We start from the raw sequence: 27,980 nt of genomic DNA, 5'->3' as shown, positions 1-27,980 counted from the left end.
CCCAAAATATCTGGGACCTTATTCTATTACGGCAATAATTAACCCAGTAGCGGTTAAACTTGATTTACCAGCTAATATGTGAATTCACCCTGTTTTTCATGTGTCACTTCTGAAACCAGTGGTACCCGGAACCCGACTACTCAAACCTCCAGAACCTTTTCAAATAAATGGGGAACCCGAATTGGAAGTGAAGAACATTTTAGATTAAAAAATGTTTAGGTCAAAGCTTTTCTACATAATTGATTGGAAGGGGTACGGACCTCAGGAGAGGTCGTGGGAACCCAGTGACCATGTGCATGCACCTCGATTAGTCAGGAAATTCCACCGACTCTTCCCAAACAAACCAAAACCCCCGGAGGGAACAACCTTGGGAGGGGCCTTGGGGGGGGGAGTGCTGTCACGATGCCCGCTCCCGGGGAGCCGGCTCAGGCCCTGCGTCCCCGAAAGCGGACATCAAGTCCCCGGGGAAGGTCCCAGCAACCCCTTATAGGGGCCCTTTGGACAGCGTCCTGGCGCCTATGGCGCCAGGCTCATAGAAAACATCAGTCCTGGCGCCATAGGCGCCAGGCTCATTATGAAAGTGTTTGGGCGTACTTACCTGATGCAGACCATGCTGCAGAACCCCGGCCTCCTTGAGGCCTGAAAGGAACTACTTTACCTGTGGGACTCATTTACCACCCGGGCGTGGTCGCGGAAGGATACATACCTGATTATTGGAAGGACACATTCTAGGAACTTCTTCCAAGGCTATTTAAACCACACCCGATCAGCCACACGTGCTTCGCGTTGTTCTGCATCTAGCAGCTGGACGCTCACTGTGTCTGCTCCTGCATCTTGACTTCTGCCACACCTACCAGCATCCTGAATCACCTGCAAAGGAAGGGAACAAGAGAACAGAAGAAGGAAAAGGCCTCACCTGCTAAATCTGCATCCCAGAGACATTTCGCCGACAATCCTGAAAAGGAAGACATTTATTTTTAAAAGCACATCGCATCGATCGCTGCAGCGCCGCATTCTTCTCACCTTTACAGGGCGCCTCCATGTTCAGCAGCGACCATCCGGATTCGCAGTCGCGACCCGCGCCTAGGGAGAAAAAGACAAGAACAAAGGTGAGAGAAAGAAGGGAAAAGGGAAGCTAAAACTCCATGTCAAGACTTACCTGTTGGGTCATTCCCTTTTCATTTCGGGTCCGCGCCGCATCCAGGCATTTTCGGACCCCGGCCCCTAAGGGGAAAAAGACATCAGTGTTAATGAGTGAATGAAAAGACATTACCAAAACACTCATTACAGACTTACCTGATTTCCACAAGGATTTCACCGCTCACCTCGGGTCAGTGCCTGTTCCCCGGCATTCCGTACCCCGGCCCCTATGGGGAAAAAGACACTAGCATTAGAACATTAATGCATGGACACAAGGGGAACCACTTATAGAAAAACTTACCTGGAAGCCAAGCAAGTTTGGTTCTCACCCATCCGAAAATCCAGTGACGTAACTGGATACCAACGCGCCCCTGCATCAGAAGCAGGATGGAGAGCTCGTCCTTCCAGACCCTAAGGTGAGACGCTACGGGGAAGCACAGAAGGGTTTTGAGGAGGGTGAGAGGGGTAAGTGGGAGGCCGATTGCATTACCCCGCAGACAGTTAACCCCCTATTCTCACCTACAGAAGGATACTTCTGCGAGTCAGACAAGCCAGATCTGGGGCCCGGTCCAGTCGTCTTCTGAACCCTGCGCATCACCTTAGACGAGGTCACAGCAGCGCGAACCAGGCCAGTGCCCCCGTGGGAGTCAGGTGAGCGTTACACTGAGACATTTAGGTATTTGGGAGTAAATATTTACCACAGGATCGAGGTGGAGCACCAACAGCAAGGTGTTTTGGTCCAGATTGCCCCTGGCCATGATGGGGAGAGTGGCCTTGCTTAAGATGGTGGTCCTGCCCAGACTCCTGCACTTCTTTGTGAATGTCCCGTTTTTGATTCCCAGGAGCCTATTTGTGAGACTTCATAGCGTGTGCAGGGGCTTCATATGGGGTAACTCCAGGAACAGAGTGGCCCTGTGGAAACTCCAGAACCCATGTGACGAGGGGGGCATAGGCCTGCCAAATTTTGAGCTTTATTATCTGGCGGGGCAGTTGCTGTATGTGGCCAGGTGGCTGTCGACTGAAGACTCGGCGGAAGCCAGGCTTCTGCGGGAAGACTCGGCCCCATACTTTTTGAACGAAGTGGTGTGGTTACAAAAGAACAAACTGGTGGGAAGAGGACGGCTGTTGAGGTTGGGCTGGGAGGTTTGGCGCAGAATGTGGAGAATGATGGGTGACAGAGCCGTTCTCTCAGCAGGCCCCGCTGGTGGCACTATGCGGGAACAACTCACAACTGTTCGAAGCGGTCCGTAGATATTGAGAACCGGTGGGCCTGGCCTCCCTTGGGGACATATGGCAGGAAGGGGAGGCATTGGAATTCCAGAGGTTGCAAGAAGAGAGACAGGGGTGCATACAGACCAGTATATAACCTACGCTAGGCTCACGAAACGGGTAAGGGAGAGATGGGCGGAGACAGTGCTAGCGGATGACTCTGATGCCTCCCTGGAAACGATGTATGATGTTTCGGAGGACGGGCGCAAGATATCTAGAATATATGAGCTTCTAAGAGCAAAGGTAGGAAAGGAGCTGTTTCAATTGAGGCAGGATTGGGAGGAGGCAGTAGGAGGACCCATGACAGATGGGCAATGGGAGAGAGCCCAAAGGTACCATAAAAAGGTATCCCGGAATGCGAGACTCCAACAACTGCAATTGTATGTCACTCGCAGGGCTTACTTGACTGCCAGAAAAATTGCAAGGTTTGGAGGCTCGGCTACGCAGAAATGTCCCAGGTGTGGGGAGGTGGAAGCGGGGCTGCTACACATGTTCTGGATTTGCCCGGAGGTGCATAGATTTTGGGATGAGATTAAAACTAAATTGGCTGGTGGGGGAGTGGAGCTGGATGTGGGATCAGCTTGGCCATGCATGCTCGGGATTTTTCCCAGGCCACGGGATTTAAAGCACATAAGCAAAATGAAGGACTTAGCCTACATCCTGGCCAAGCGCAGGATCGCAATGGGTTGGAAGGCAGCCCACAGACCCAAGGTGGAGCTATGCTGGACGGACCTCCTCAGATGGGCGGAGGCGGAATCCGTAGTTTGGTTTGAAGCGGTTACTAGGGGGGGAGAGGAGGAAGTAGGGCCCTTGTTGGCCTGGCGGCAATTGGTGACCTCTATGGCAAACCCTCACCAAGACAATAACGAATCAGAGGACTCTAATGAGTGCACAAGCACTGCGGTACCTGATAATGCTCCCATAGATGACGTGAGTGTGCCGGCTCTAGTTTGTGGGGTTGGAGGGGGGTGGACAGAGAATTATACTGTATAATGTGATGGTTTGATGCCGATTATGTACGTCCTAAACAGTTGTAATGTGTGTTATTTTGTTTGGTTTTGTTGAAAATAAAAATAAATTTAAAAAAAATAAAAATCTCCATATAAGGTATGCCAATATGGGGGGAGTTGGAACAAGCGAAAGCTGGAGCCAATAGATTATACACAGCAAAGAAATACTAATGTGTTATACTTAAAGAGAAAGAGACCTGAAAGATTGTTAGAAGACCTGGTGAAAGAAGTGCATCAAGCAGTGAGCCTTTGTGGGAAAGATTCCTGGCAGGACAGTATACCAGGTAATCCATCTAGAGTTTGTGAACAGAAACAACATTGTGAAAAAGGTTCATGGCAGGGGAGGGCCCAGGAGACCTTCCTTAATAAATTGTTGAATAAAAGAGACTTTCTGCCATCATTATAAACACAATGTTTTGGAAAAGACATTTCTCATCATTCTTAGGAAGTGTTATGTGGAAGAGACATTTCTACCACTCCTAAAGAACTATTGCTTTAACTGGACACTTTCAATATTCTACCCGAAACAGTCTAGGGGAAGTGAACCATCCCCTGGATACAAGGATTGTTTTGTTGGATTTACATTTGGTTTTAGCACACTTTTTACTGAATTTAAAGTACAGACATTTACCTTGCACATTCTTTTCATTTTTAGTGTGAGGGTCAGATACGTTTTGGACAGTTTGCCTACTTTTGATGACAAGACACAGACTGACCTTTAGTTAAAGTTTCGTAGGCAGGGAAACTCTCTTTAGGATAGGAACAGAAAGGCCTTTATCCAAACCCCTTTATTTTAATAAAATGTCTAATGTTGAAAACATTACAACTTTGTGCCCGTCTATCCTTTCTGACCCCTCACAAGCCTCCCCAGAAGCACAGCGAGTGAAGTTCGAATACCGCAGAAGGCGAAGGTGAACCTACAGCTGCTGACCGGGACGTGGCTGGACAAGTTACGGCGTCCCTGCCTGCTCCAGAGAAGACAGAGGAACCAAACCCAGAAGGGGCTGAGGCTCCCAACACGGAAGAGCACTGTGGGAAACGGTCCAGCAGGTTCATGCATCTCGGCTCCCTGAAGTGCTGGGGAACCGCGTACGGCAGAGCATAAACAGGAACCAACTCCAAAGAATCGCTGAAGACACATAGAAGCCCGAGACCGAGTTGAGTGAACAGGAGCGCATACAGAAGGTACTAGAACTGCCTAGGAACCTTGAGGGGGCAAAAACACCCAAGTGAAGGGGTCTAGAACCCAAGAACGAAAAAGCAATGTAAAGGGGTCTGGGACCCAAGAATGAAAAGCCAATGTAAAGGGGTCTGGGTCCCATGTGAAAAAAAACCAAGCTCAAGGGGCAGAGAACCCATACGAGAGAGAGCTTATATATGGGGTCGGGGACCCAAATATGAGAAGCCACAATCACGAGGTCTGGGACCCAAGCAAGAGAAACCATATTGACAGGGCCTGGGACCCAAATAAGAGAAACCAAGTCGAAGGGGTCTGGGACCCAAGGTAGTACCTGGTAGGGGAATATACCAGGGCTGCCCAATTGATCCAACAGAGATGCCCAACAAAAGCCTAAGAAAGGCCAGGGGAAGGGAGAAATTCCCCCTACTTTGTGGAACTGGGAAAACAAGGCTAAGAAAGGCCAAGGAAAGGGAGACATCCCCCCTGCAATTGTCAAGAGAAGCCTGAAGAAGCCCTGGGGAAGGGAGACATTGCTCCTTTTATATGGAACTGTGTGTAAGGGATAGAAGTAGGATTTTGACACTGGGCGGTGGACTCTTTATTTTCGGACATTCTGAAATTTTCCTTAGAGTTTAGTTGAGGCAGGGAAAGCCTGTTGGAGTTAAGGAAAGATAGGGTTTTCTCTACATTTCTTTAAGAATAAAGGTATTTGCCCAAAACCATGGCACCTGTGTGTCAGTCTCCTCCATCCACACCCTTACAACTGGTGTACGATTTCCTTGTGAGATCATGAGTAAAGGTACAAGGCCAGTTGGGCTGTCAGCCTAGATCTAAGCCTGAACCAATCTCTGGCACTCAGACAATAATGCACATGACTCAGAAGTAAGCTCAGAAAGGTATCAGAAATACAAACACAGAAGACATGCTCAGTGTAGGAGCCCAGGAGATCTTTCTACTTGCCTGGGCTGAACAAGAGCCCTCACATATTTCTATTCTCCATAGCCATAGATAATCCCCTGTGACCTACTTTCCTGCTGACCTCTCTGATATTGCTGCCCAAATAGGTGTCTGTGCTCCCTACCACAGGAAGCCTGCAAAGGTGAAATCACATCACATGATTGGCATTTCTGGACAATAGGTTGCACATCCCCAGCTCCGTAAGTCAATTCCATCATTTCCTCAATTGGCAAGGACATCTTTTCTAGACCCTCTGCAGTTTGTGTACCCTAAGAGAGTGGCAGAAGATGCATGTTGCAGTGACTGCCAAGCTGCAATGAATCAAACAAAAGCAGAGAAGTATTCTCATGCATAAAACACTGCACCAGAAGATACACGTTACTAAAACATAAATGCTGTGTACACATCCATATTTTTATAGCTAATAATATATTAATACGTATAGTCTATGAGACTAAACTACTGCCAAAGTCAGGACGACATTGATACATCCTCAGTCTTAATATGGAACTTGAGAGGCTGACTGGCTGAGGGTGTACAGGTAGTGTGATATTGTTAGTCAGGAATGGCAGCAGTGCTGTTGGAGAAGGTGTGACAATGTGTTTGTTGGTGGGGTATCACCAAGGTTAAGTTAGATGAGGTGTGCGGTTGTGGTGTGGAGCGTTACCAGGGCAGCAGAAGGTAAAGGATATTGAAGAAAATAAAAGACACACAAAGGTGTAACCCTTCCAAAACACTGAAATCATGGGGCAAACTTTCTTCATTAAATTTGAAGTAGGAACTTGCCTGGATTGTGGATTATTTTCCTATCCCACATCTGGGACAGAAGGAGTCGAGCAGCATCACACACAAAGCGTGAAAATGGAACTGCTGTCATGCAGGAAGCCAGCAATGCAGTGGCACTCTAATCACCATACATAGTTGCGGAAGGGGTACACATGTGGCCCCAGTTAGCTTTCTGAGCATAGTGCACTTCTTTTTAGCTAGGAAACAATTCTCCACCACAGTGTCCAGCCCCGATCCAATGAAGGTGGGGCATTGGGACCCGATAAAGTATCATTTGGCTTTACTGATCAACAGGCTCACATGGTAGAAAAGATAGGTTCCTTAGTCAAAGGAGTGGTTTGTATCAGAGGGGAGGAGGCTTCCAATGTTGGGTAGATGTGCACTTCCTTGCAATGGAGTGGAGTCATGCCGGTGGCAATATATTTGATAAAAACTCTAAACAGAGCAACTGTTAGTAACCCAAGTCTTTTCACATAAACCTTGAAAACAAACAAAAAGGTACCTCCCCTAAGGAATCTAGTTGCTAATATGCAAGTACGCACCCCTAATGTACGCACCCCTAATGTTTAAGGCAGAATGCTAGTTTTCCAGTTGCAAGGCTGAAAATGTTTGAGATCGTGCAAAGATCTTCAAAGATTCTTCTGGCAGGAAAAGGTGGAGGAGATGGAGGTCGAGAATGGTGTGCAGAGAGCCTTGCCATCCCTTTTTTCCAAAGAAAGAAGGTTAGAATAATTTTCAATTCTAATTTCCAATTCCAATGTCCCCTTTACCTGTTCAGAGAGTTCTTCATCAGTGGCATGTTTAATTTGTGAAGAAAAGAAGCCAGACCTTTCTTTCCTATCTTCTGAGACCTACACTGGTTGTCCACTGAGGCTTCCATAAAATTCATGTGGCACTGTATAACATAAAACATCATGTCTCCTCCACCAGTCTTCATATTTATCTGAGTAGCTAGTTCCTTTGAGAGGCTCCAACCATGCATACAGCAAAGACATCACTGTCCTCAATCATTTACAATCGGTGCTCCACAGTAAGGCAATTGCTTACTTTTTTCCTGCATCATGTTCCTTTGTTGTTGGCCTTCCACGGGGAGTTTTAGGATAGACATACTTATATTCTGAAACCTAAGTTTGTGTTGCCATTTATATATGATAAAGACACTAGTCAGTCACTCAGGGCATGTGTTTCACCAGATACCTAAGGGAAAATCAATAATCAGTTAGTTGTGTCCTAGAGTGTATCTTTCCGGGGCCCCGTTGCAAGGCTGAGTAAAGAAAGCACAGATATGTCCTGCCTTTGGTACCATTCTTCTATTCTGGAGGGGTCAGAGTAAAAGGAATCCTCAGCAGTGAATTGAAAACAGTAGACGCCCCAAAAAAGTGGAATGGCTGCCAAATACATGGGTGACATTCCCAGAGGAAAGATGATACTTGTATAATCAACATTCAGCTACGATTGGTTTTCATAGTTTCCAATGAGAAGGATTAGCTCAGAGTGTTTTGGGAGAAAGGTGGAAAAGAGGAGTACATTAAGGTATATTTAAGGACAGTAACAAAAAAGTGCAGAATAGATCAGATATGATCATACAGAAAGCTTCTACAGAGCAGCAGATTCGGTGGAGTTGTCAAATAAGGAACACACATAAGAAGCTGCCATAAATATTAGATGAGGTTATGTCCTTATCCATGAAAAACTGTGTTCTGAGTTTCTCCCTCGCCCTTCTCCTTTGTCTCCTGCCTTCATTGACCCCTATTTCCCCTTCTCCATCCCTAGCTATACTCCTCTTTCTGAGGCCTCCCTCAGTTTAATGCTTCAAGATGGAAAGCCCACCACAAACACTCTGGATCTTCTACCATCTGCCCTACTTTCCCTGGTGCTTCCTTATCTTCTTTCTTATTTGAACTGTCTTTTCAACACCTTTCCTTTAAACATGCTTCCATTCATCCAATTCTCAAAACAATCCTTTTTTGATACATCCTCTCAAATTACTTTCCTACCACTCTTCTTCCCTTTCTTTTTTTTTGAAACTTTATTTACACAACATCCATAACAAATCCCAATACAATCAGCGTATATCAAATAACACATGAAAAAAAAAACACAAAAGCACAACATTTTACACGGTACTATGTACACAGCGAGATATACAATACCCTAAATCCCCAACATCTCAAATACATCTCTCAATTACCCCCCCACCAAACAACTATAATGTCAATTTAAAACAACTGCAAAAATCTACCCCATATTTTCTCAAATAAAGCCAATTTACCAAGTCTCCTACACATCACTCTCTCCATATTTGCCAATTCATTCATCTCAGACAACCACGTCTCCACATTCAATGTCAAAGCATTCTTCCAATTTCTCAATATAATTCTTTTACCAGTCATCGCCCCTCGGAATAACCACTTCTTCTCACTTTGAGTGAGATCATCCAAAGACTCATCACTCCCCAATATGATCACACTAAAATCCAAGACCGGGAGACCAACAATCGCTTCGTCACACACACGTCCAATCTCACCCCAAAACAGTGTCACCAGCCTACAATCCCATAGCAGATGTTCCATCGTACCAATCTCACATGAACATCTCCAACAATCTGCACTCTCCAACAACCCTCTGTTACACATTCTCTCAGGCGTCCAATAAATTTGATTAAGAATTTTAATCCGTCTCGATCTTTCTGTGAGTCCCAGCGAGCACAACTTCACATTCACACACGTTTTGCAATAAGCCCTCCGTGATATCCAATCCTATTCTCCTGCCCCATTCCTCTCTTAAAGAATCATTCCCCTGATAACACGACACAAATGCTTTATACAGGCGACTGGCCAGTCCCCCACCCATACCCACCAAATTCCTTGCAAACAGATCCAATGCAATTCTCCTCTCCAAATCCACAACTCCAATCGCACATTTAAGCTTCACAAAATCAGAGGGTCTAAAGTTTTCTATACCATATTGTTGCTGCAATTCCCTTGCATTCATCCAACAACCATTTGTAAACAGATCAGCAACCCACCTCACCCCACCCAGAAACCAATCTGCCCAAAAGACCACCTTGCCATCTATTTTGATAGTTGGATTTAGCCACACCGAGGCACCGGGCTCCCTCAAAGCGTCCACCTTCAAATAACGACACAAGCCCTTCCAGGCGCTCCTCATGTTATCCATCAGCAAATCATGTCCACAACTCTGTCTAGAGACCGAAGTCAACACAGCTCTTGGAGTAAGAGGCCCATGGAAACTGGTTTCAGCCTCTACCCAGACATCCTGCAAGTCCTCCACAAATGGAACCAAAAATTCTGAAAGAAAGCAAGGTGGTATGCCCTGAAATTCGGCACCCCAAGACCACCCATATGCAATGGCAATTGTAACTTCCACAACTTCAACCTCGGGGGCTTCTTATCCCACAAGAACTCCTGCAGCATCCTGTCCAACTCTCTCCAAAAAGTCTCAGGGAACATCAAAAGGACCATACTCAAAACATAAGTAATTCTCGGGGTAGATATCATCTTTAAGGCATTCACCTTACCCCACAAAGAAAGATTCAAAAGACTCCATCTCTTAAGGTCCGTCCGCAAACCACTACACATGACCCGCGCATTTTCCTTAACCATGTCCCCTATCTCCGGAGTAAGCCAAACCCCAAGTACAGCAATTTATCTGGACACCACCTGAAGCCCAAGTCCACCACAAACCTCCTATCAACTGAATGTGTCAAAGGCATAATCTCCGATTTCATCCAATTAATTTTGTAGCCAGAACAATGATGAAACTCCGCCACAACATCCATCAATGCCGGTATAGATTTCTTAAGATCACTAAGGACTAAGAGCATGTCATCCGCAAACAGCCAAATCTTCTGCGCTATCCCCCAGCATGAATGACCAACCACGTCCTCCGCCCTCCTGATAAACTCGGCCTGTGGTTCCAAAGCCAACACAAACAGAAGAGGTGACAGAGGGCACCCCTTCCTCGTACCTCTCTCCATTTTACTCCTCCCCGACCTCATACCATTGGTGACCACCCCCGCTGTCGACTCACCTGATCCATGAAATAAACCTCATACCAAAACCTAGAGTAGAGGAATTCCCAATTCACTCTTTCAAACGCTTTCTCTGCGTCCAATGACAAAACAGCACTATCCCCCTCCTGACCACTCGCTTTCGATACAATACTCAAAATCTTCCTAATGTTACTGGAGGTCTTCCTACCCTTCACAAAACCAGATTGATCCACATGTATCACGGACGGAAGCAGACGCTCCAACCTGCAAGCCAGCATTTTCGCCAGAATCTTATTATCAACATTAACAAGACTAATGGGCCTATAACTGGAAGGCAGAGTAACATCCCTCCCTCCTTTCAGGAAAACCGATATCGAGCATGTCGAGTAGTCTCAGGAAGTAATCCGATGGTCGACGACTCCACATACATATCTAGCAACAATCGTAAAGCCGAATCCGGCAGCATCTTATAAAACTCAGCCGGGAACCCATCCGGTCCTTGGGCCTTCCCAGCATGCAACTTACCAATCGCCATCCTAACCTCATCCAACGAAAAATCCTCCTCCAACAACTCCGAATCATCCACATTAATCCTAGATAGGCCTACCTTATCCAGAAATTCTGTAACCTCACCTGATACCTCCGTCTCATTCTTGTAAAGTTCTTCATAAAAGTCTCTGAAAATGTTGTTTATCTCACCCGGATTATAACTTATACTGCCATCATGCATACGAATCGACGGAATAGACCGCTCCGCCTCCCGCTTCCTCAGCCTATAAGCCAACCACCTGTCGCATTTTTCACCCTTCTCATAATACGCACATTTCAAATAGAAGTTACTCCGATCATTACGTTCATCAATGAGTGAGTTCAATTCCCTCCTTACCCTTTTAAGTTCACCCACCGCCTCTCCACAAACAGGATCCACCATCACCCTCCTTGACAATTCGGTAAGTTTAGTCTCCAACAATGCCTCCCTTTCAATGCTCTTTTACCTCAGCCCACTCGATACACCAATTAAATGGCCCTATAGCGTACATTTCAAAGCCTCCCAGACAACACTGGGACGCATCACTCCATCATGATTACACTCCACAAAACAGTCCACTTCCTTCCTCAATGTCTCCAACACATCATCTTTCTGCAGCAATGATACATTCATCCTCCAAAATGTATGCACAGCAGTGCATATCGCAGCCGCAATTGCAAAACCACATGCGCATGATCCGTCAAAAGTATGCTACTAATCTCAAACGTCTCACAACACTCAGTCATCCGACCAGCAGTCAAAAACATATCTATTCTCGAATAGACCGAATGTGCACCCGAGTAAAAACTGTACTCCCTATCCAAGGGATGTTCCAGTCTCCAACAGTCTTGCAAATTATGTTCCAACAGCAAATCCGCCAAGGCCAAATGTTGTCGGTCCGCACCACCCCTATAACGACTTCCACTCCTATCCACAGTCTCATCCAAAACAATATTAAAATCTCCGCCCAACACAACATTCCTGGATCCCAAATCCTGCAATATTTGTGCCACCTTTCTGAAGAAGGAACCGTCATCCACTGATGGCGCATAAATATTACACAAGGACACCTCAAGACACTGCACATCAAGTAGCAGAGCAATTATTCTCCCCTCTTTGTCAGACACCTCCTTCAAAACCCCGATCGGGACATTCTTCCTGAACAAAACCACCACACCCCTCGATTTGGTATTAAATGAGGCACCATAGACCTGCCCCACCCAACCTTTCTTCAATTTCACCCTTTGCCAAGTGAGTCTCCTGCAGGAGATACACATCACCCTTGAGATCATCTAAGAAGCGCAAGGTTTTCATTCTTTTCTTGACATTATTCAATCCATTGACGTTCCAAGTCACCAACCTCAAATCCTCACCCACCATGTTCACTGTACAATTTTCCCACCCGACAACCCAAGCAACCATAAACAACTGAAGAGAACAAGACAAAAATACAGACATCCCTCCCAAAACACCCAACCCACCCCCGCTGAAACAGATGCAGCCTGTTAGCAGCAACCACAAACCCAAGTAGTATTACACAACACTCATACCAAGTCCCAAGTCCCGACCCCCTCCCCATCAAACATGAACCCAAACTTAACCTTTTGAACACAAACCCCATAACTTCTCACCCAGCTTACTCCCAATGCTACAGAACACCTCAAGTTACACAATTGAAATGTTTCTCACTCCGCCCAAACATCTCCACGTATTGGGCCACAATCCCTATACAAGTTGTTCAAACACCACCTATTCAGCACAACACAAGTACAATCCCACCACAGCACCCATCAGCCCCCCGGCCCCCATTACCGAACATCGGAGGAAAAAGGACACCATTCACACTCCAAATCTGCAGCATTAAGAGATCAACACTGGCATCGAATGGGCATCCAACCAGCTCACATGAAAAGCTCACGAACCAACAGTCCCCCACCACCCACACATTGGAAAGTCAATCAGCTGGCCATAAGAAATAATGACAGATCATCAAAGACCCATCAACATTAATAAATAGACACACATGCACGCAAGCATGCAAATTGCAGGTTCAGAAGCTGCAAAAACCAATATACACGCGTAAATTGCACTCACACTCAAGAGTCAAACACACACCAGAGCCCAAGCTCAAACCCATACAACAGAAACATTCCAAATCCACCCATTGCCATATACACAATCAGCAATATACCCACATGTTACAGGCCCGTTGGCAAATTCGTGGAAGCATTATCAACCTACAAATACAGATATGCCATCTAGGAGATGCCCAGCAACCCGAAACCAAAGCAGCAACATTAGCCAAATGGAAGCAATGCATGCATAAGGACACCAATTTTTGAAATCTTTCTAGCCAGGAACCAGGCAATTCCAAAATGGTGGGGGGAGAAAAAAAAAGGGGGGAGGGGGGCAATATCATAAAGCATATCAATGAGCACTTCAATTAAACCCAAAGTGGAGACACCAAAGGCCAGGGTATCAAACTAACTAACATGCAATGAAACTCACTCCCACCATTATACATTACAATAGATCAGTGTACTCTTCTTCCCTTTCATTACTCAAACACGCTGCCTATTCTCTATCTTGACCCCAACTTTCTCATACCCTCAATCCAATCAAGTTTTGTCTTGCTCAATCCACTGAAAATGCTCTTTTACACATTACTGATTTTCTTATTACTTGTCACGCTAAACAATCCTCACTTCTTTCTCTTGTACTTACCCGTTATCGATATAGATGGATTACGTTGTTCTCTACTCTTTTCTTTCCTAGTTTTGCATTTCTGACTCAGGTTTCCCCTTTTGCTCCTATTCTGTCTCCATGGGTCTTCCTCTACATTTGGTCGTGCCTCACGGCCAAATTCTAATTTTTTTCTTACTTTCTATACCAATCCTATCCCCTCCCTTACATTATCTTTCAGTTTAATCAGTTTCATTTACATTGAGGATTCCCAAATCGTCCTTTCCTTAATTCACTTACCAACTTCACCTCTCTGTATCTGATGTTATTTCTGCTATTACATTTTGGCTTCTCTCCAACTCAAATTCATAAGAGATGACAATTCACTTTTGTCCTGCCTTTCCCCTCATGATTTTTCTCAGTCTCATTGATTTTCTCCTCAGTTGCCAACTCTCTCCTTCCTTCTGTCCTTAATTTCCATGTCATTTTTGATTCTTCACTTTCCTTGACTAACCACATTTCCGCACTTGTCGCTTTCGACTTCATACACAAGATCCATCCCTCTTATCACCTTTTCCGCCTCCAAGACACTTATTCTTAGACTTGTTTTCCCCACCCCAACTATTGTTTCTCGCTTCTTTTTCATCTCCCTGCCTACGATGTCTCCCTTTGCTTCACTCTATCTATAACTCTGACATAATTCTTTGCTGCTCCCTTCATTTCCTTAACTTACCATCCCTTGCTGCTCTTAGTCTGATTTCCTTCCTGATACAAACTCAGTTTTGAAATCTTGCCACCATGTTTAAATATGTTCGACTTTTATATCGCTCTTCTCTTGTTTTCATTTACTCTTTTACTCATTCCCCTTTGTTCATCATCTCTCTATAAACTGTTGCTACATCCCTTGTGCTCACTCATTACTGTTCTGGCCCCAACTTTGTAAGGCTCTTCCCTACGCTCTCTGTTCTGCTGCTACTTTTGCTTCCTTTCACACATCACTGAATGCTCCCCTTCTCTTGAACCCCACCTTTTGAAATGCAGCCTTATGCTGTTTGTCATTTATTTTATTTAGCATTTTATCCACATTTTTTTGCTAACCTGTATAGTGATTTGTCATTTAAATATATAATAACATCCCAACCACACTCGCCTAGCTTGTGCTCGCCCTTTCTGAGTGCCCTCTCTCGGCCTGCGGGCAGGAGTCGCATGGTCAGGCGAGTGTTTCCTAGACACCACATCTTTACTGACTGTACGACGACCAGAGAAAAGACACTTAGAACTTAAAACAGGGTCACTGTGTTTATTTGTAAAAGCAGCTATTAAAAGAAAGCAAATTATTTATTGGGACTAACATTGTACGGTTGCTCTTTTTCAACTTTTACAACATACATTTCTAATAATCATTTCCAGTGTATATTGTAGTCATATAAGAAAGTTAAGCTTGTATTACATTATCAAAACCTGGAATAAGCAAGCTCATTATTTTTTGATATAAGGTAAACATTCTAAGATGGACACTCTGGTACACGCATATTGTGCTCTTTCAAAATACCCCTTTGAGAAAGGGGAAGGAGACCAACACAACCAAAGAGCATTTTGGGAACATCAGAAAAACCACATATCTTTATATTGCACAAATGTTTCTTCTAAAAAGTGTGAATGCTTGAATCACTAAATACACATTGGTCCCTTAATTTTTCCAAACACTCACCCTAATATTAAAATGTTTGTACCTTGTGGGGAGCGAAGGTGACTGCCTTTGTTAGTTGCTCCAGGACTACAGTGGCAAGAACTGAGCCATTATGCTGCTTCAAGGGGCTGTGCACTGGCCACTTTTTCGGGAATGACTGGGTGGAAGTGGCTGTCCAGGATTTCCAGAGATTGACAGTTTTGGTTTGATCCCTACCATGAAGAGGAGTCAATGTGGAGGGCCCAGGTGATAACAAGGACAACAAGAGGGTGACGGTGGGTTTGAGGAGTCTGTACAGCAAGCCATGGAGAGGGGAGTGAGAGACTTCTTCATTTTATTACCTCCATTGTCGGTAGAGAGATCCTGGATAGGGAAGGCTATGGTGGAGTTTCTCAGTTAAATGGCCCTGGCACCTCTGCGCTGCATTTTACTTTGAAGAGTTGCCAAGATAACTGATCGGGCACAGTCCTTGCCTCAAAGAGAGCATGAGCCGGCTGCTGAACAACTGCACACAGGCACCCTACATTCATTATATACTGAACCCATCCATATATATATATATATATATATATATATATATATATATATATATATATATACATATATATATATATATATGGGTTGAAATTAAATAAAGTCAGCTTTTTCGGTCGGCACCGTAAAAACAGGGCCGTCATTGTATGATCCCCAGGGAGAAGATCGCTCATTAGGTGGTGTTCTCTTGGACTCCGGCAGCACCACTGTGCCGGAAGCGTCAAAGTGGTGATCTCTTTGGGATGTTGAGGTATGGATAGAGGGGGAGGAGGGCGAAGGAAGACTTTTTTGCCCTGTTCCCCATGCAAAGTAAAGCAGCATCCGAAGAAAGGGGCTCATTACCCAAGAAAAGGGCATGACTGGGAATTCTGACAGGTCATGTAGACTATCTGGGATTGCCAAAAAGGTTGGAAAAGGTGGCGCATTCTGTAACTTCTACAGAGTCTTGGCTGTAAGCTATGGCGGGGTGCATTAAAAGCACAGAATGTGAATTGAGTGGTTTGGGTCTTCTGCGGGTGCAACAAATGGAGGAAATGCAGCCTCGAGCTGAGTCTTGCACTCAAGATAAGATAGAGAAAAGGGTGGCGTCCATGTGAATGCTTGACAGTAAAGTGGAGGCTGCTGAAACATTTTGGCAGATGGTTTATAGAGTCCTGCGAGTTCTGTCTAAGGTGGAAACTTCTGAGTGTTCTTCAATCTTCTCTGGATTCAGCCACAAGACAATGTTGACATTCCTCATTCGAAAAGCATATCACTTTCCATCAAGGTCTTCAGGGCCAGCTGGAGGCATGGTGGTGATCGTGTTTCCAAACACTTCTGCCAGGGAGGAGACCATGTAGACAGTGATGATGAATAGTAGTGTTGGAGGGTCAGATGATTCCTTTTCCTGATCTCAAAGCTAGCTCGATAGCTAAAGGACAAGCCATGCTCAAGAGGCAGAGAAATTGAAAATACAGCCCAGAGAGAAATATTTTGCGTTTGTTGATCTTGATGCTGTGAAGGCCTTCCTCTGACAGAATGAGGGAGTTCAGAAAGATGATTCTGCGGACCCTCCTACATGAAATCCTGTCCTGAAGGATTCTGGATTTATTGTACATCAGTTTGTACCTGGTTCCTTCAAGGCAACTTTAAGGTGAGGGTTACTTTGTGGTTTTTACATTATTCTAGCATTATCGCTAGCGGTTTTTATTTTGTACTATGGTGTGTGAGGGGTCAGAAATGAGAGGCGGGCACAAAATGTTAATGTTTTCAACATCCAACATCTTTATTAAAGAGAATGGGTTAGATAAACACCTCCGTCCCTCGCCTAAAAAAATTCCTGCCTAGAAAAATAAAACTAAAGTTCAGTCTGTGTCTTGTCGTCAAATTATAACAACTGTCCTTGTATCCAAAACATATCTGACCCGCGCTCTAACATGAACGACTAAGAAGTGTAAGGAAAAGCGTCCCTGAAGTATGTTTACTCAAAATGTTCGCAGGTGGAAACACATAAGTAAATCTAACAAAAATGATTTCTCTAAAAGTGAAGTCCTTAGATTGAGAGGGTGGTTCCCTTCCCCTGGATTACTTCAGGAAGGATAGCACAATTAATGTTGGGGTTAGAATGTCTCTTCCAAGTAAAAGTTTCTTAAAGTGAGTAAAAAAGGTCTCTTTTACATAACTGTTGTTTCAAAGATGGCCCAAGTGTCTCTTCCATACAACTGCACCACAAATAGTAAAGTGTCTCTTTTGCATAACAGTTTTTTCAATCTTTTGAAACATGTCTCTTCCATACAACTGCTTCACGAAGGGCAAAGAGTCTCTTTTATACAACTGCATTAAATATGGTAAAGTTTCTATTTCATACAACTGCTTCACGGATGGCAAAGCGTCTCTTTATACTCCTGCTTTAAATGTGACATCCAGGTATGTTCCCTTGTCGGAAAGTCCTCAGTGGTTTCCTCAGATGCCCTGGTATACTTTCCTGACAGGTATCCTAGGACAATGTCTCTATTCCTTATACAATTTTGGAGGATTCCCTGGTATACTCGCCTGCCAAAGGCTGATGAACGGCAGCCCAGGAGCACCTGCCTGTCTCAGCGTGGTCTGCTTCAGCACATCTGCCTTTTCCTGCTGCTCTGCCCTTCACTCTGCCCGGATTGCGCCTTCTCTCTCGAACTCCATACACAACCTCTGATTGCCAGTGAAAGTCAGCTTTAAATGTCCCGTGAAGATACTTCATCCAACAACTAGTACGCACATTGTGCTTAGGGCTTCTCTCAATCCACATTAACTCCTTGCCCCTCTTCTTCAACTCAGTACCTGAGGCACTATGGAAGTTGGAGTCCATAAGATTAACATTGTTTTTGAGGAGATTCTGTTTGGAATTCTTGCCTAATCGAATATCATCATGAATAGGAGATGTGATTTTTGTTTTAAGTACTTATGAGGTATAAATAATATTCTGTCTAGAGTATTTCACAAGACAGGGTTTTGGGATTTTACAATTGGAGGGATGTGTATAATGACAATAGGCCATCATGAAATTTGGAATTATAGGGTCTTCCTCACATGAAAGAGAAGAATACTGCATCTCTCCTGAGGGAATCACCACCTCTACCCGACAGCCATCTCCTCCTATGTGATACTCTCTGGTTTATAGTGATATTTTGAATAACATTTTGTCGGAAGTCTTTTTTTTTGTTTTTTGTTCGAAATGGGGAGTTCCCCCCTAACCCCCCTTTTTTATTTTTTTTCTGTTTTAACCCTTTTTTTTATTACTTGCGGAACCAAAAAAGACATGTAAAAAAAAAAATTAAGCATTTGAAAAAATAAATGTTGACATTTTTTCGACATTTTTGTAATTCGACCAAATGTTTGACATTTTAACCTGACACCATCCTCCCTCACAACACCACCCCCAGGGTCAGGATCAGGTGGCGGCAGCCCTCCCCTGGACACATGGGAGGAGATCTCAGGCTGGGGATCAGTGATGACTCCACAGGATTCATCACAGGTGTTCACTGTTGGCTCAATAAACAGATACTAAAACCATGGACCAACTAATACTCTTTCAGACATCAATGCTGTATTTGGATGCAAGAATAAAATGGCTTTATCATCGGTCACTCCTTTGGGTTTCAGGGCTGTCTTGCTTCTAATTTTCAGAGAAATTTAGAAAATATTTACAAGAGGAGGGTCTCTATGTGAGCATGCCCATTCTCCAATTGACAGATATTCTTAGAGAATCATAACTATTGGATGGTGCTTTCAAAGCCTGATACTTCAAGATCTAATTTTTATAAGAGAATTCTCGAAAAGGGAGCAGCCTTTAGATGTCATTTAGACTGAGGTACCCTAAAGTGAATAATTATTTTGCCAGTCTGTCATTAGCTACTAACCATATAATTGGGCAGAATGAAGCATTTATCAGAAATTCACTGAGATGTGAGTAAAAGCATATTAAAACTGTACAATGTAGAAAACTTTGCTGGCGTACTTAGTGAGGAAGATTCTCCAGAGGAAGCCTTGTGTCTTGCCCATAGAACCTGTATGCTGGTTGTATTTTTTTTCAATGCGGAGTCAGATACCCAAAGTGGTGAAGAATCACTGAAACATTTTGCTGTTGAGCTCCCACCGCACATTAGCTGTTGGAGCCTAATGGAGTTTCCACCAATGTGCACCTACCTCCTTCAGCCACCTTGAGAAAGCTGAGGGTTTATGCAACTCTGGAGTAACCTCCTTTATCATTTTCCTTTAAAACTTTGGTTATATGTTTTCAAGTAAAAATACAACACTTAATCAGAGGCAATAACACAGTGATAGTGCATTACAATTGGGAAGGTCAACCACTTCATCAGAGGGTAGGTTTGTGGAGAGGAAGGAATGCACAGGTGCACACTCGGGACCTGGGATACTTGCAATCTTGGGGGCTCCCAAAAGGAGCATTTAAAAAGTGTTGGGTAAAGTGCATCAATCATCTGGTATACTCTGTTGACACATATACTTGTAATGCTGTCAGGTGTCCTTCAGGAATTAAGTATAGGAGATAGGCTCACAGTAGGCATCTTACATCTTGTTGCAGTCAGCTATATCCCACAACCAAACCTGCGAATAAGCGCTGATACCATCTCCCCAGTGCACAGAAACAGGTCTCTTGGCAAATGGGAGCACTCGGGCAGTGCAGGTCTTTCGGAACATCCATCATGACCTTTAGGAGGGCTAGATGGTGGTACAGGGGAGAAGGACTTTTCCACTATTTTCTATGGTGTAGAATACTGCCTTCCGAGAATAGCGGAAACAAGCTAGGTGTAGGAAACCTGCTACTTCCACCCCACGTGCCAGTGCTGGCAGGACTATCATACTCAGGTTTTCGGGAGAATAATATGCTTGGTGCAAGTATTTAAAATGTATCAGTTTATGTATATAGCTAATGGAAATCCTTTTAATCTGGAGCTCCGGTTGAGAGCGAGTTCTGTATTTCATTGGAAGATACAAAACTAAGTTTTCTATAGCAGACAGCCACAAACGCTTGAAAATCAAGGACAACACAGAAGACTGTGATTAGTTGATGGAGAAGCCAAGGTTGTGGACAGCGGGTCCAGAATCGTGCTGAAGGGCAAGGTCAACTGTACAACCAGGGTGAAATGATCAGTGAGATAGCGATTTCTGAATAGCTTACGCAAGGTGGATATGACCAGTTTTAGAAGTTGTGCCCCATCCCCACAGGGAGCAATGGAGTGCTGAACAACATATTTAAAAATACAATTTCTCCAGCATGGGGTCTGGCATGGATTCACATGCTCATGAATATTCCCCGTCGTCAGGCTGGGAATCCTCGGTAAAGAAAAAACCAGTATCAGTTTCGTTTCTGATCTGTCTTTCGTAGTAATAACCAATCACTGGTCTCTGCGTCATACTGACCACAGCCAATGACTGCCCTCTACCTAAGCACCGCCTCTGGCAGCCATCTTCAGATTTTTACCGCACGTTCATGTGTTGGGATCCTCGTGCTATTGCTCTCGAGCGTTAGTGCTATTTTTTCACGTTTTTTCTCACAAACTTCGTTTTTTCGGTCAAAAGAGCCTCAAGCTCCACCGACTCTCCATCCGATCAACGGGGACCCGTTTCGGATTCGTCTGCGCCCCTCAAGGGTGAAGATTTCGTCGAGCTACGCTTTTGGAGGACTCCAGAAGTTTCTCAGGCCCGGTCATGGCCCAGGAGAAGGGAAGCTCGACGCCCGGAAAGCTGTTCAGGGTCTGCCCTGGATGCCAGCTGCAGAACGTCTTCAAGGAGGACGAACACTCTTTTTGTCTTTACTGCCTACATGAGGACAAGACGCACGTGGAGAAGAACTGTGCGTTTTGCGGCAACATGTCGGAGCGGACCATGAAGGACCGCCATCAACGTCTCGCCAACTGGCTAGAAGGGAAGAGCCCGTCCGGCGAGAAGAAGAGGAAGAAATCTGAGCGGTCTTCTAAGACCTTTGAGGACGCCCCGGCGACGGGGGTCCAACATAAGGCCAAGCACTGCGAGTCCGCTGGCACCGGGAGCGCCGAACGGTCGGGCTCTACGGGCGCCAGGCAGGGCGCACCCTCCCCGGCACCATCAACCACGAGCCAACGCTCTGGGTCGGGTAAGAGGAAGGCCGAGCACCCGGCGAAGCTCCTGGAGAGGCCCCGGTCGAGCTCGAAGGCGGAGGGGGAGCGAGGCAGTGTCCCCCCCCTCAAGGATAAGGCGGTGAGCGCACCTAAGGTGGTGAAGGCCTTAATCCATCCGGCCAAGCCCTCTATTGAAACTGTCGCGGCGGCCCTGGCTCAGCCTGTGGAGGCTACACCAGTGGTGGCGACCTCGGGGCTCAGAGTCTCCCTGCCACCTCGGAGGGAGTCCTCTTTTGTGCCCATCGATAGGACCCCCGTGAAATCCCCCGTGGGGAAGAAAAAGGGGGGGCAGGGCGTCGTCGTAGATTCGGCCTCAACCTCGGAGGAGGAGCTGGTCGAGGTCTTAAGCCACGGCCTCGGCGTGGAAGAAGACCGGCCCGTCGGGATGGATCCCGACGCAGGGGACGACGACATCGTCGAGGGTACCGACGGGGCCCCTGATCGCCCGTCGGATTCCCCTCTGCCAGCGCCGCGAGACAACTCGGCGGCCATTTTGTTGGCTATACAGTCCTTATGCTCAGAGATAAGGACGAGACTACCGTTGCCGACGGAACCTCTCCCGTCGGGGGACCCAGAACCGGGACCTTCTGGTGTTCCCCCTACCAAGAAAAGAAGGATCCACCCTCCACCTCCTTTTCAGCCGTCGCGCCCCTTCCAGCCCTCCTCCCCGTCCACCCGAGGGGATGATACGGGGACTGACACGGCAGCGACGGGTACGGACGACAAGGTATACGACGAGGATGTACCGTCGTCGCCTCCCACCAGGGCTTCTCCGCCCGACGAGATTGGATCGTTCCACTCAATGATCGCCAGGGCATCCGAGCTTTTCCAACTCTGCCCTGAGGAGAAGAAGAAGGAAGGTTTCCTTCATCAGCGGCGCGAGGCCAAGAGGAAGACGGTCCTCGCGGTGCCTCTATTGGACGACATTTGGGATGAGGGCCTCACCCTCCTCAAGAACCCGTCCACGAAGCCAGCTAGTAGAGACCGGTACGAGAAAAAGTACCGGGTCCCAGACACGGCCCCCCTGTGCCTCCGGGCGCAGCCTACTCCGGACTCCGTCGTCTCCGCGGCGGCCAGGAAAAAAGCGGGGGGGGGGGGTGCGGCCTCCACATCGACTTCCCCACCGGACGGCGAGGGAAAGAAATTGGACGCTATGGGACGCAGAGTCATCTCGTCTACAGCGACGACGATTAAAGCTGCCAACGCCTTGGCTATCGTGGCCCGATACGACAGGGAGCTCTGGTACAAACTGGCTCCCCTGCTGGACTTCTTGCCGGACGACAAGAGGGCAGAGGCCCTGGATATCCTGCAGGAAGGTGAGGTGGCTTCGGACCACGCCATTACCGTTGCGACGGACATCGCCGACACTGGGTTCCGCCAGTTGGGCAACGGCGTTTGCCTTAGGCGGCGTGGATGGCTCAAGGCTACGGACTTCCGTCAAGACGTTCAGACCAGAGTCCTGGACACGCCCTTCGATGGGAACAACCTGTTTGGGAAAACAGTGGACGATTCCCTTCAGGCCATTAAAGCGGACACCGAGATGGCCCGGGCCCTTGGAGTTCTGCAACAACGACGGACGCCCTTTCGGAGCAGCGGAGGCAAGGGCGCCTCCAAAGGTTCCGGCGGCGGTTTCTCCTCCTACCGTCAAGCGGCCCGCTCGTCATCTCAGGAGGCCTACAGAGGACGAGGCAAGCCTGGCGGACCCCGCCGTCGTCGCCAAGGACAAGGCGCTAAAGCCTTGTCGAAGCAGGATTGAACCGGCCGGGGGGTCGGGCCCCCACCGAAGCACCCCGGTGGGAGGCCGGCTGGCGAGCTTCGTCAGCGTGTGGGAGTCCATCTCCACCGACCGTTGGGTGCTGGACGCGTTGGCCCGGGGCCACGCGCTCGAGTTTCAAAGAAAGTGTCCGCGCGTCCCCCCCGTGGCCAGGGAAGAACTTCACGTCCCTCAACCTCTCCTGGAGGTGAAGGCGATGCTCAAGAAGGGCGCCATCGAACTCGTCCCAAAGAGGCTTCGGGGCTCCGGAGTCTACTCGAGATACTTCCTCGTGAAGAAGAAGACGGCGGGATGGCGCCCCATGCTGGACCTGCGACGTCTGAACAAGTTCATCAAGGCGCAAAAGTTCCGGATGGTCACCCTCCAGCACGTCCTGGGTCAGCTGGAGGAAGGAGACTTCCTGTCGTCGTTGGATTTGGAGGATGCCTACTTCCATATTCCCATCTTGAAGGGGCACCGAACATTCCTCAGGTTTGTGGTCCAAGGGCGGCATTACCAGTTCAAAGCCCTCCCCTTCGGTCTACGGTCGGCACCCAGGGTGTTCACCAAGTGCCTCGCACCGGTGGCGGCTCAGCTGCGCCGCGAAGGGATCCACGTCTACCCCTACCTGGACGACTGGCTCATCCGAGCCAAGACAAGGGAGCTCGCCGTGGTTCACACGGCAAGGACCGTCCAACTTCTCACGGACCTGGGATTCTCCGTGAACTACGCCAAATCCCACCTGGTACCCGCGCAAGACACTCTGTTTCTGGGAGCGAGGCTCAACACAGTGTCCCTTCTGGCCTCCCCGTCGGAGGAGAGGACCAGGACCATCCTGGGCAAGGTGCAGCGGATGTTGGTGGCCGACGCGGCCAAGGTGAGGTCCATCAAGTCCCTCCTCGGAATGATGTCTTCCTGCATCTACCTCATTCCCATGTGCAGGCTCCGGATGCGCCCGTTGCAGGAGTTCCTGGACGCGCGCTGGATCCAAACGACGGGCAGCTTCGAGGAAAGGATCACACTCGACGAGAGTTTCCGACGAGCGATCCGGTGGTGGGGCACCCGTGCGCATCTGACGGCGGGCATGGACTTCCAGACCCCAGCCCACCAGGAGACAGTGACCACGGATGCCTCCCTGGAAGGGTGGGGAGCGCACACCGAAAATCTGCACGCAAGAGGCCTTTGGCTCCCGACGGAGAAATCCTTACATATCAACGTCCTGGAGCTCCGTGCAGTGTTTTGGGCCCTCAGGTCCTTCCTTCCGTCCCTCAAGGGCAAGGTGGTGAGGATCTTCACCGACAACACCACCACCATGTTTTACATCAGAAAACAGGGCGGAACCAGGTCCCCAGCACTGTCCAAGGAGGCGCAGGACCTGTGGCATTGGGCAGTCGCCCAAGGGATGTTTCTGGTGCCGTTTCATCTGGCAGGGATAAAAAACACCATCGCCGACTCACTCAGCAGGGAGCTGCGCTCGTGCCACGAGTGGGAACTACGGCAGGATCTAGTGGATCGCCTCTTCCGACGGTGGGGCACACCCCAGATCGACCTGTTCGCGACGGCGACGAACTCCAAGTGCCGGAGGTTCGCCAGCAGGTTTCCCCAGGCGAGGAGCATGGGCGATGCTTTCTCGTTCCCCTGGGAGGGCCTGTTCCTCTACGCGTTCCCTCCTTTGCCACTGCTAATCCGGCTCGTCAACCAGCTCAAGAGGTCACGGTGCAGGATGATCCTCGTCGCACCTGCGTGGCCGAGGCAGATATGGTTCCCGGACCTTCTGGACTTGTCAGCGTCCCCGCCAATCAAGCTGCCGGTGGACGCGGATCTGCTCTCCAGGGAAGGAGGCGCCATCCTCCACCACGACCCGAAATCGCTGAACTTGCAGGCCTGGCTCCTGCAGCGCTAGAGTTTGGAGGATACGACATACCGGCCGACTGCAGAGAGGTTCTTGCAAAGGCCAGGGCGTCCTCGACTCTTAAATGCTACGGACACAAATGGAAGAGGTTCTCTGTCTGGTGCCACGCACAGAAGATTAACCCTCTACGGATTACGGCTCCCCAAGTACTGCCGTACCTGCTGACGCTGGCCAAAGCTGGACTGGCACACGCGTCCATCAAGATTCATCTTGCTGCGATCTCCCGATACACCAGAACCACGGGGCGGACGTCCTTGTGGTCTCATCGTCTGGTGAAAGAGTTCATGAAGGGACTGTTCAGATCGTTCCTGCCGGTGAAGGCTCCGGCCCCGGCGTGGGAGCTCAACGTGGTGCTGACCAAGCTCATGGGACCTCCGTTCGAGCCTCTGCACTCGGCCCCGTTGAAGTTTCTGTCGTGGAAAACAGTGTTTCTTGTGGCCATCACCTCCGCACGACGGGTGGGAGAGATCCAGGCCCTTTCCTGCAAGGCCCCGTACTTGACTTTTCACGACACGAGGGTAGTGCTCAGGACGCACCCCTCCTTCATGCCCAAGGTACCGTCGGACTTCCACCTCAACGAACCCTTGGTGTTGCCTGTATTCTTCCCGTCGCCTTCGTCGCCGGCTGAGAGGACTTTGCACTCGCTGGATGTGGCTAGAGCGCTGAAGTTCTACGTGGACCGCACAAAGTGTTTTCGGAAGACGTCACAACTCTGTGAACTTTGGACCCGTCAATCAGGGGAAGGCTCTCTCGAAGCCTTCCATTTCCAGATGGCTCTCCGGCTGTATCATGTACTGTCATCGGTTGGCAAACCGACCGCTGCCTGGCCGTCCGAGAGCCCATTCCACCAGAGCGATCGCAGCTACCACGGCGTTCCTTTCTGGTGTGCCCCTGCTGGACATATGCAGGGCTGCTACGTGGAGGTCGACGCACACCTTCACGAAGTTCTACTGCGTCGATCGGGATTCCAGGGAGGAGACCAGGGTCGGCCAAGCAGTGCTGCGCAACCTGTTCGCCTGAGGTGAGCCTGGTGAGGAGGTAAGATGCTTAATGTTGAGTTTGATGCAATGCTTAATGTTGAGCCTTTGCCACCTCCCGTGGTTGTGCATGTGTGTACTGCTATGTATTCTTTATTCATGAGCATGTGAATCCATGCCAGACCCCATGCTGGAGAAGGAACAAGTTACTTACCTGTAACTGTTGTTCTCCAGCATGGGTCTGGCAAGGATTCACATGCGAACCCTCCCGCCTACCCCTCTGCGGCTCTTCACTTGGTCATACTGCCACTTCACGTGCTTCCAAATCTGAAGATGGCTGCCAGAGGCGGTGCTTAGGTAGAGGGCAGTCATTGGCTGTGGTCAGTATGACGCAGAGACCAGTGATTGGTTATTACTACGAAAGACAGATCAGAAACGAAACTGATACTGGTTTTTTCTTTACCGAGGATTCCCAGCCTGACGACGGGGAATATTCATGAGCATGTGAATCCATGCCAGACCCATGCTGGAGAACAACATACAGGTAAGTAACTTGTTCCTTTCAAAGCATCATAACTAAAATACTATCTAAAACCACAGAATAAAAATACAGATCAATTACAAAGTTGCATTTAAATATTATAAACAGAAATCCATAGTGTGCACCAGAGAAGGAGCAGACGCACATCAATATCTGTAGACAGCATGTCCCCAAATTGTTTAAATACCAGGGAGAACTGGACAAGAATTGCAACATTTTCAACCCCAGCAACTACAACCTTGATGGAAAGCCCCAGATAGTCTGGCAAAGCATGATTTACATACCCTTCCATGTAAAGGGAGACACTCATCCAAATGACTGTCGAAATTCCAGGAATCCAGAGGTAGCTCTACTTCTCCCAGGAAAGTGTTCCTTCCAAACCGGTCATGGTGCCAGACAGAAAGCTGCAGATTCCTCATAACTAGCAGGGACTCTGTGATTCCATACTGGTCATAGAAATGACAATAAAAAGACAAACCAAAGTCAAGTAAAACTGTAAAGGAAACCAAAGCAAGCAAATACACCTTCAGTACTTGATGCAGAACATTGACAACGGATGCCAAATAAATGTGATGAAGGAAACTATGACCTTTTTCTGTATGATAACAAGTGTCGGTCTAGAAGCAAGATAGTTCAACCCATAAATACAAAGATCCAAACAGGTCTCCTGATAAGGACCACAAGGCATTCTCAATTCAGGTCTGTGCTTGCTGCAACCCTGTAGGTTCTACTTAGTCTTCATCCTGGTCTTTGTGCATATATGCTTTATCTATCAGTCTTTGAATTCTGCTGTTGACCAACTAACCAGAACCCTTTCAGCACATGTATAAAAAGAGGTAGAAGGATCCCAATATTGTGTGTGTTAGGACAGCATTAAAGGGATAGAGTTGTGTTTCATGAGTAGAGAAGGCAAATGAGTAGTAGAGAGACAGAACCTCTAAAAACTAAGACTGAAGGTAAGGATGTGTGCTGGGGCACTCAAACATGTTTGTAAATGTACATGATTTCAAATCCCTGCCTCCCTCCCATGCTCCCTCCATCCCTGAACCCCCCTTGGTCCTCTAGGCCTTTCCGATACATATTCCATCAAGAATCATATGAAGGTGTTGAAACCTATCTACTTGATAGCTATAGGTTGGAAAGAACAGCTCAAAGGTGGCCCATTCAGGGTGTGGCTTAATCTCAGCTTGGATCGTAGTTAATCGGAGCCTCTGTTTAGTCCAATCCAGAACCTCCAGTAAGCGTGCCTATTGTAGCTTTCCTCTGTTCATGGGCTGCAGCAGCTGCAGCTTTTATGGTGGATTTGCTGCCCCACCTGCATTTTCAGCAGTAGTGCAGGAAGTGAATGCTGAAGTTGATGGTGTGA

The 27,980-nt window shown here is 47.6% G+C and overlaps 1 protein-coding gene across 4 annotated transcripts in view; it reads right to left on the bottom strand.

The window, feature by feature from the left end:
- The window catches only part of SYTL4 (synaptotagmin like 4), a 1,339,985-nt gene that overhangs the window by 120,352 nt on the left and 1,191,653 nt on the right, over positions 1-27,980 (bottom strand). For all 4 annotated transcript variants that reach the window (XM_069612955.1, XM_069612954.1, XM_069612953.1 and 1 more), the window contains one exon: positions 26,899-27,060. In XM_069612955.1, coding sequence (XP_069469056.1) covers positions 26,899-27,060 — 162 coding nt within the window. The remainder of the gene's footprint in view (positions 1-26,898; positions 27,061-27,980) is intronic.

This window comes from Ambystoma mexicanum, chromosome 5p (assembly GCF_040938575.1).
Source record: "Ambystoma mexicanum isolate Mex_15411 chromosome 5p, UKY_AmexF1_1, whole genome shotgun sequence".
Taxonomy (NCBI): domain Eukaryota; kingdom Metazoa; phylum Chordata; class Amphibia; order Caudata; family Ambystomatidae; genus Ambystoma; species Ambystoma mexicanum.
This window is presented reverse-complemented; position numbering and strand designations above follow the sequence as displayed.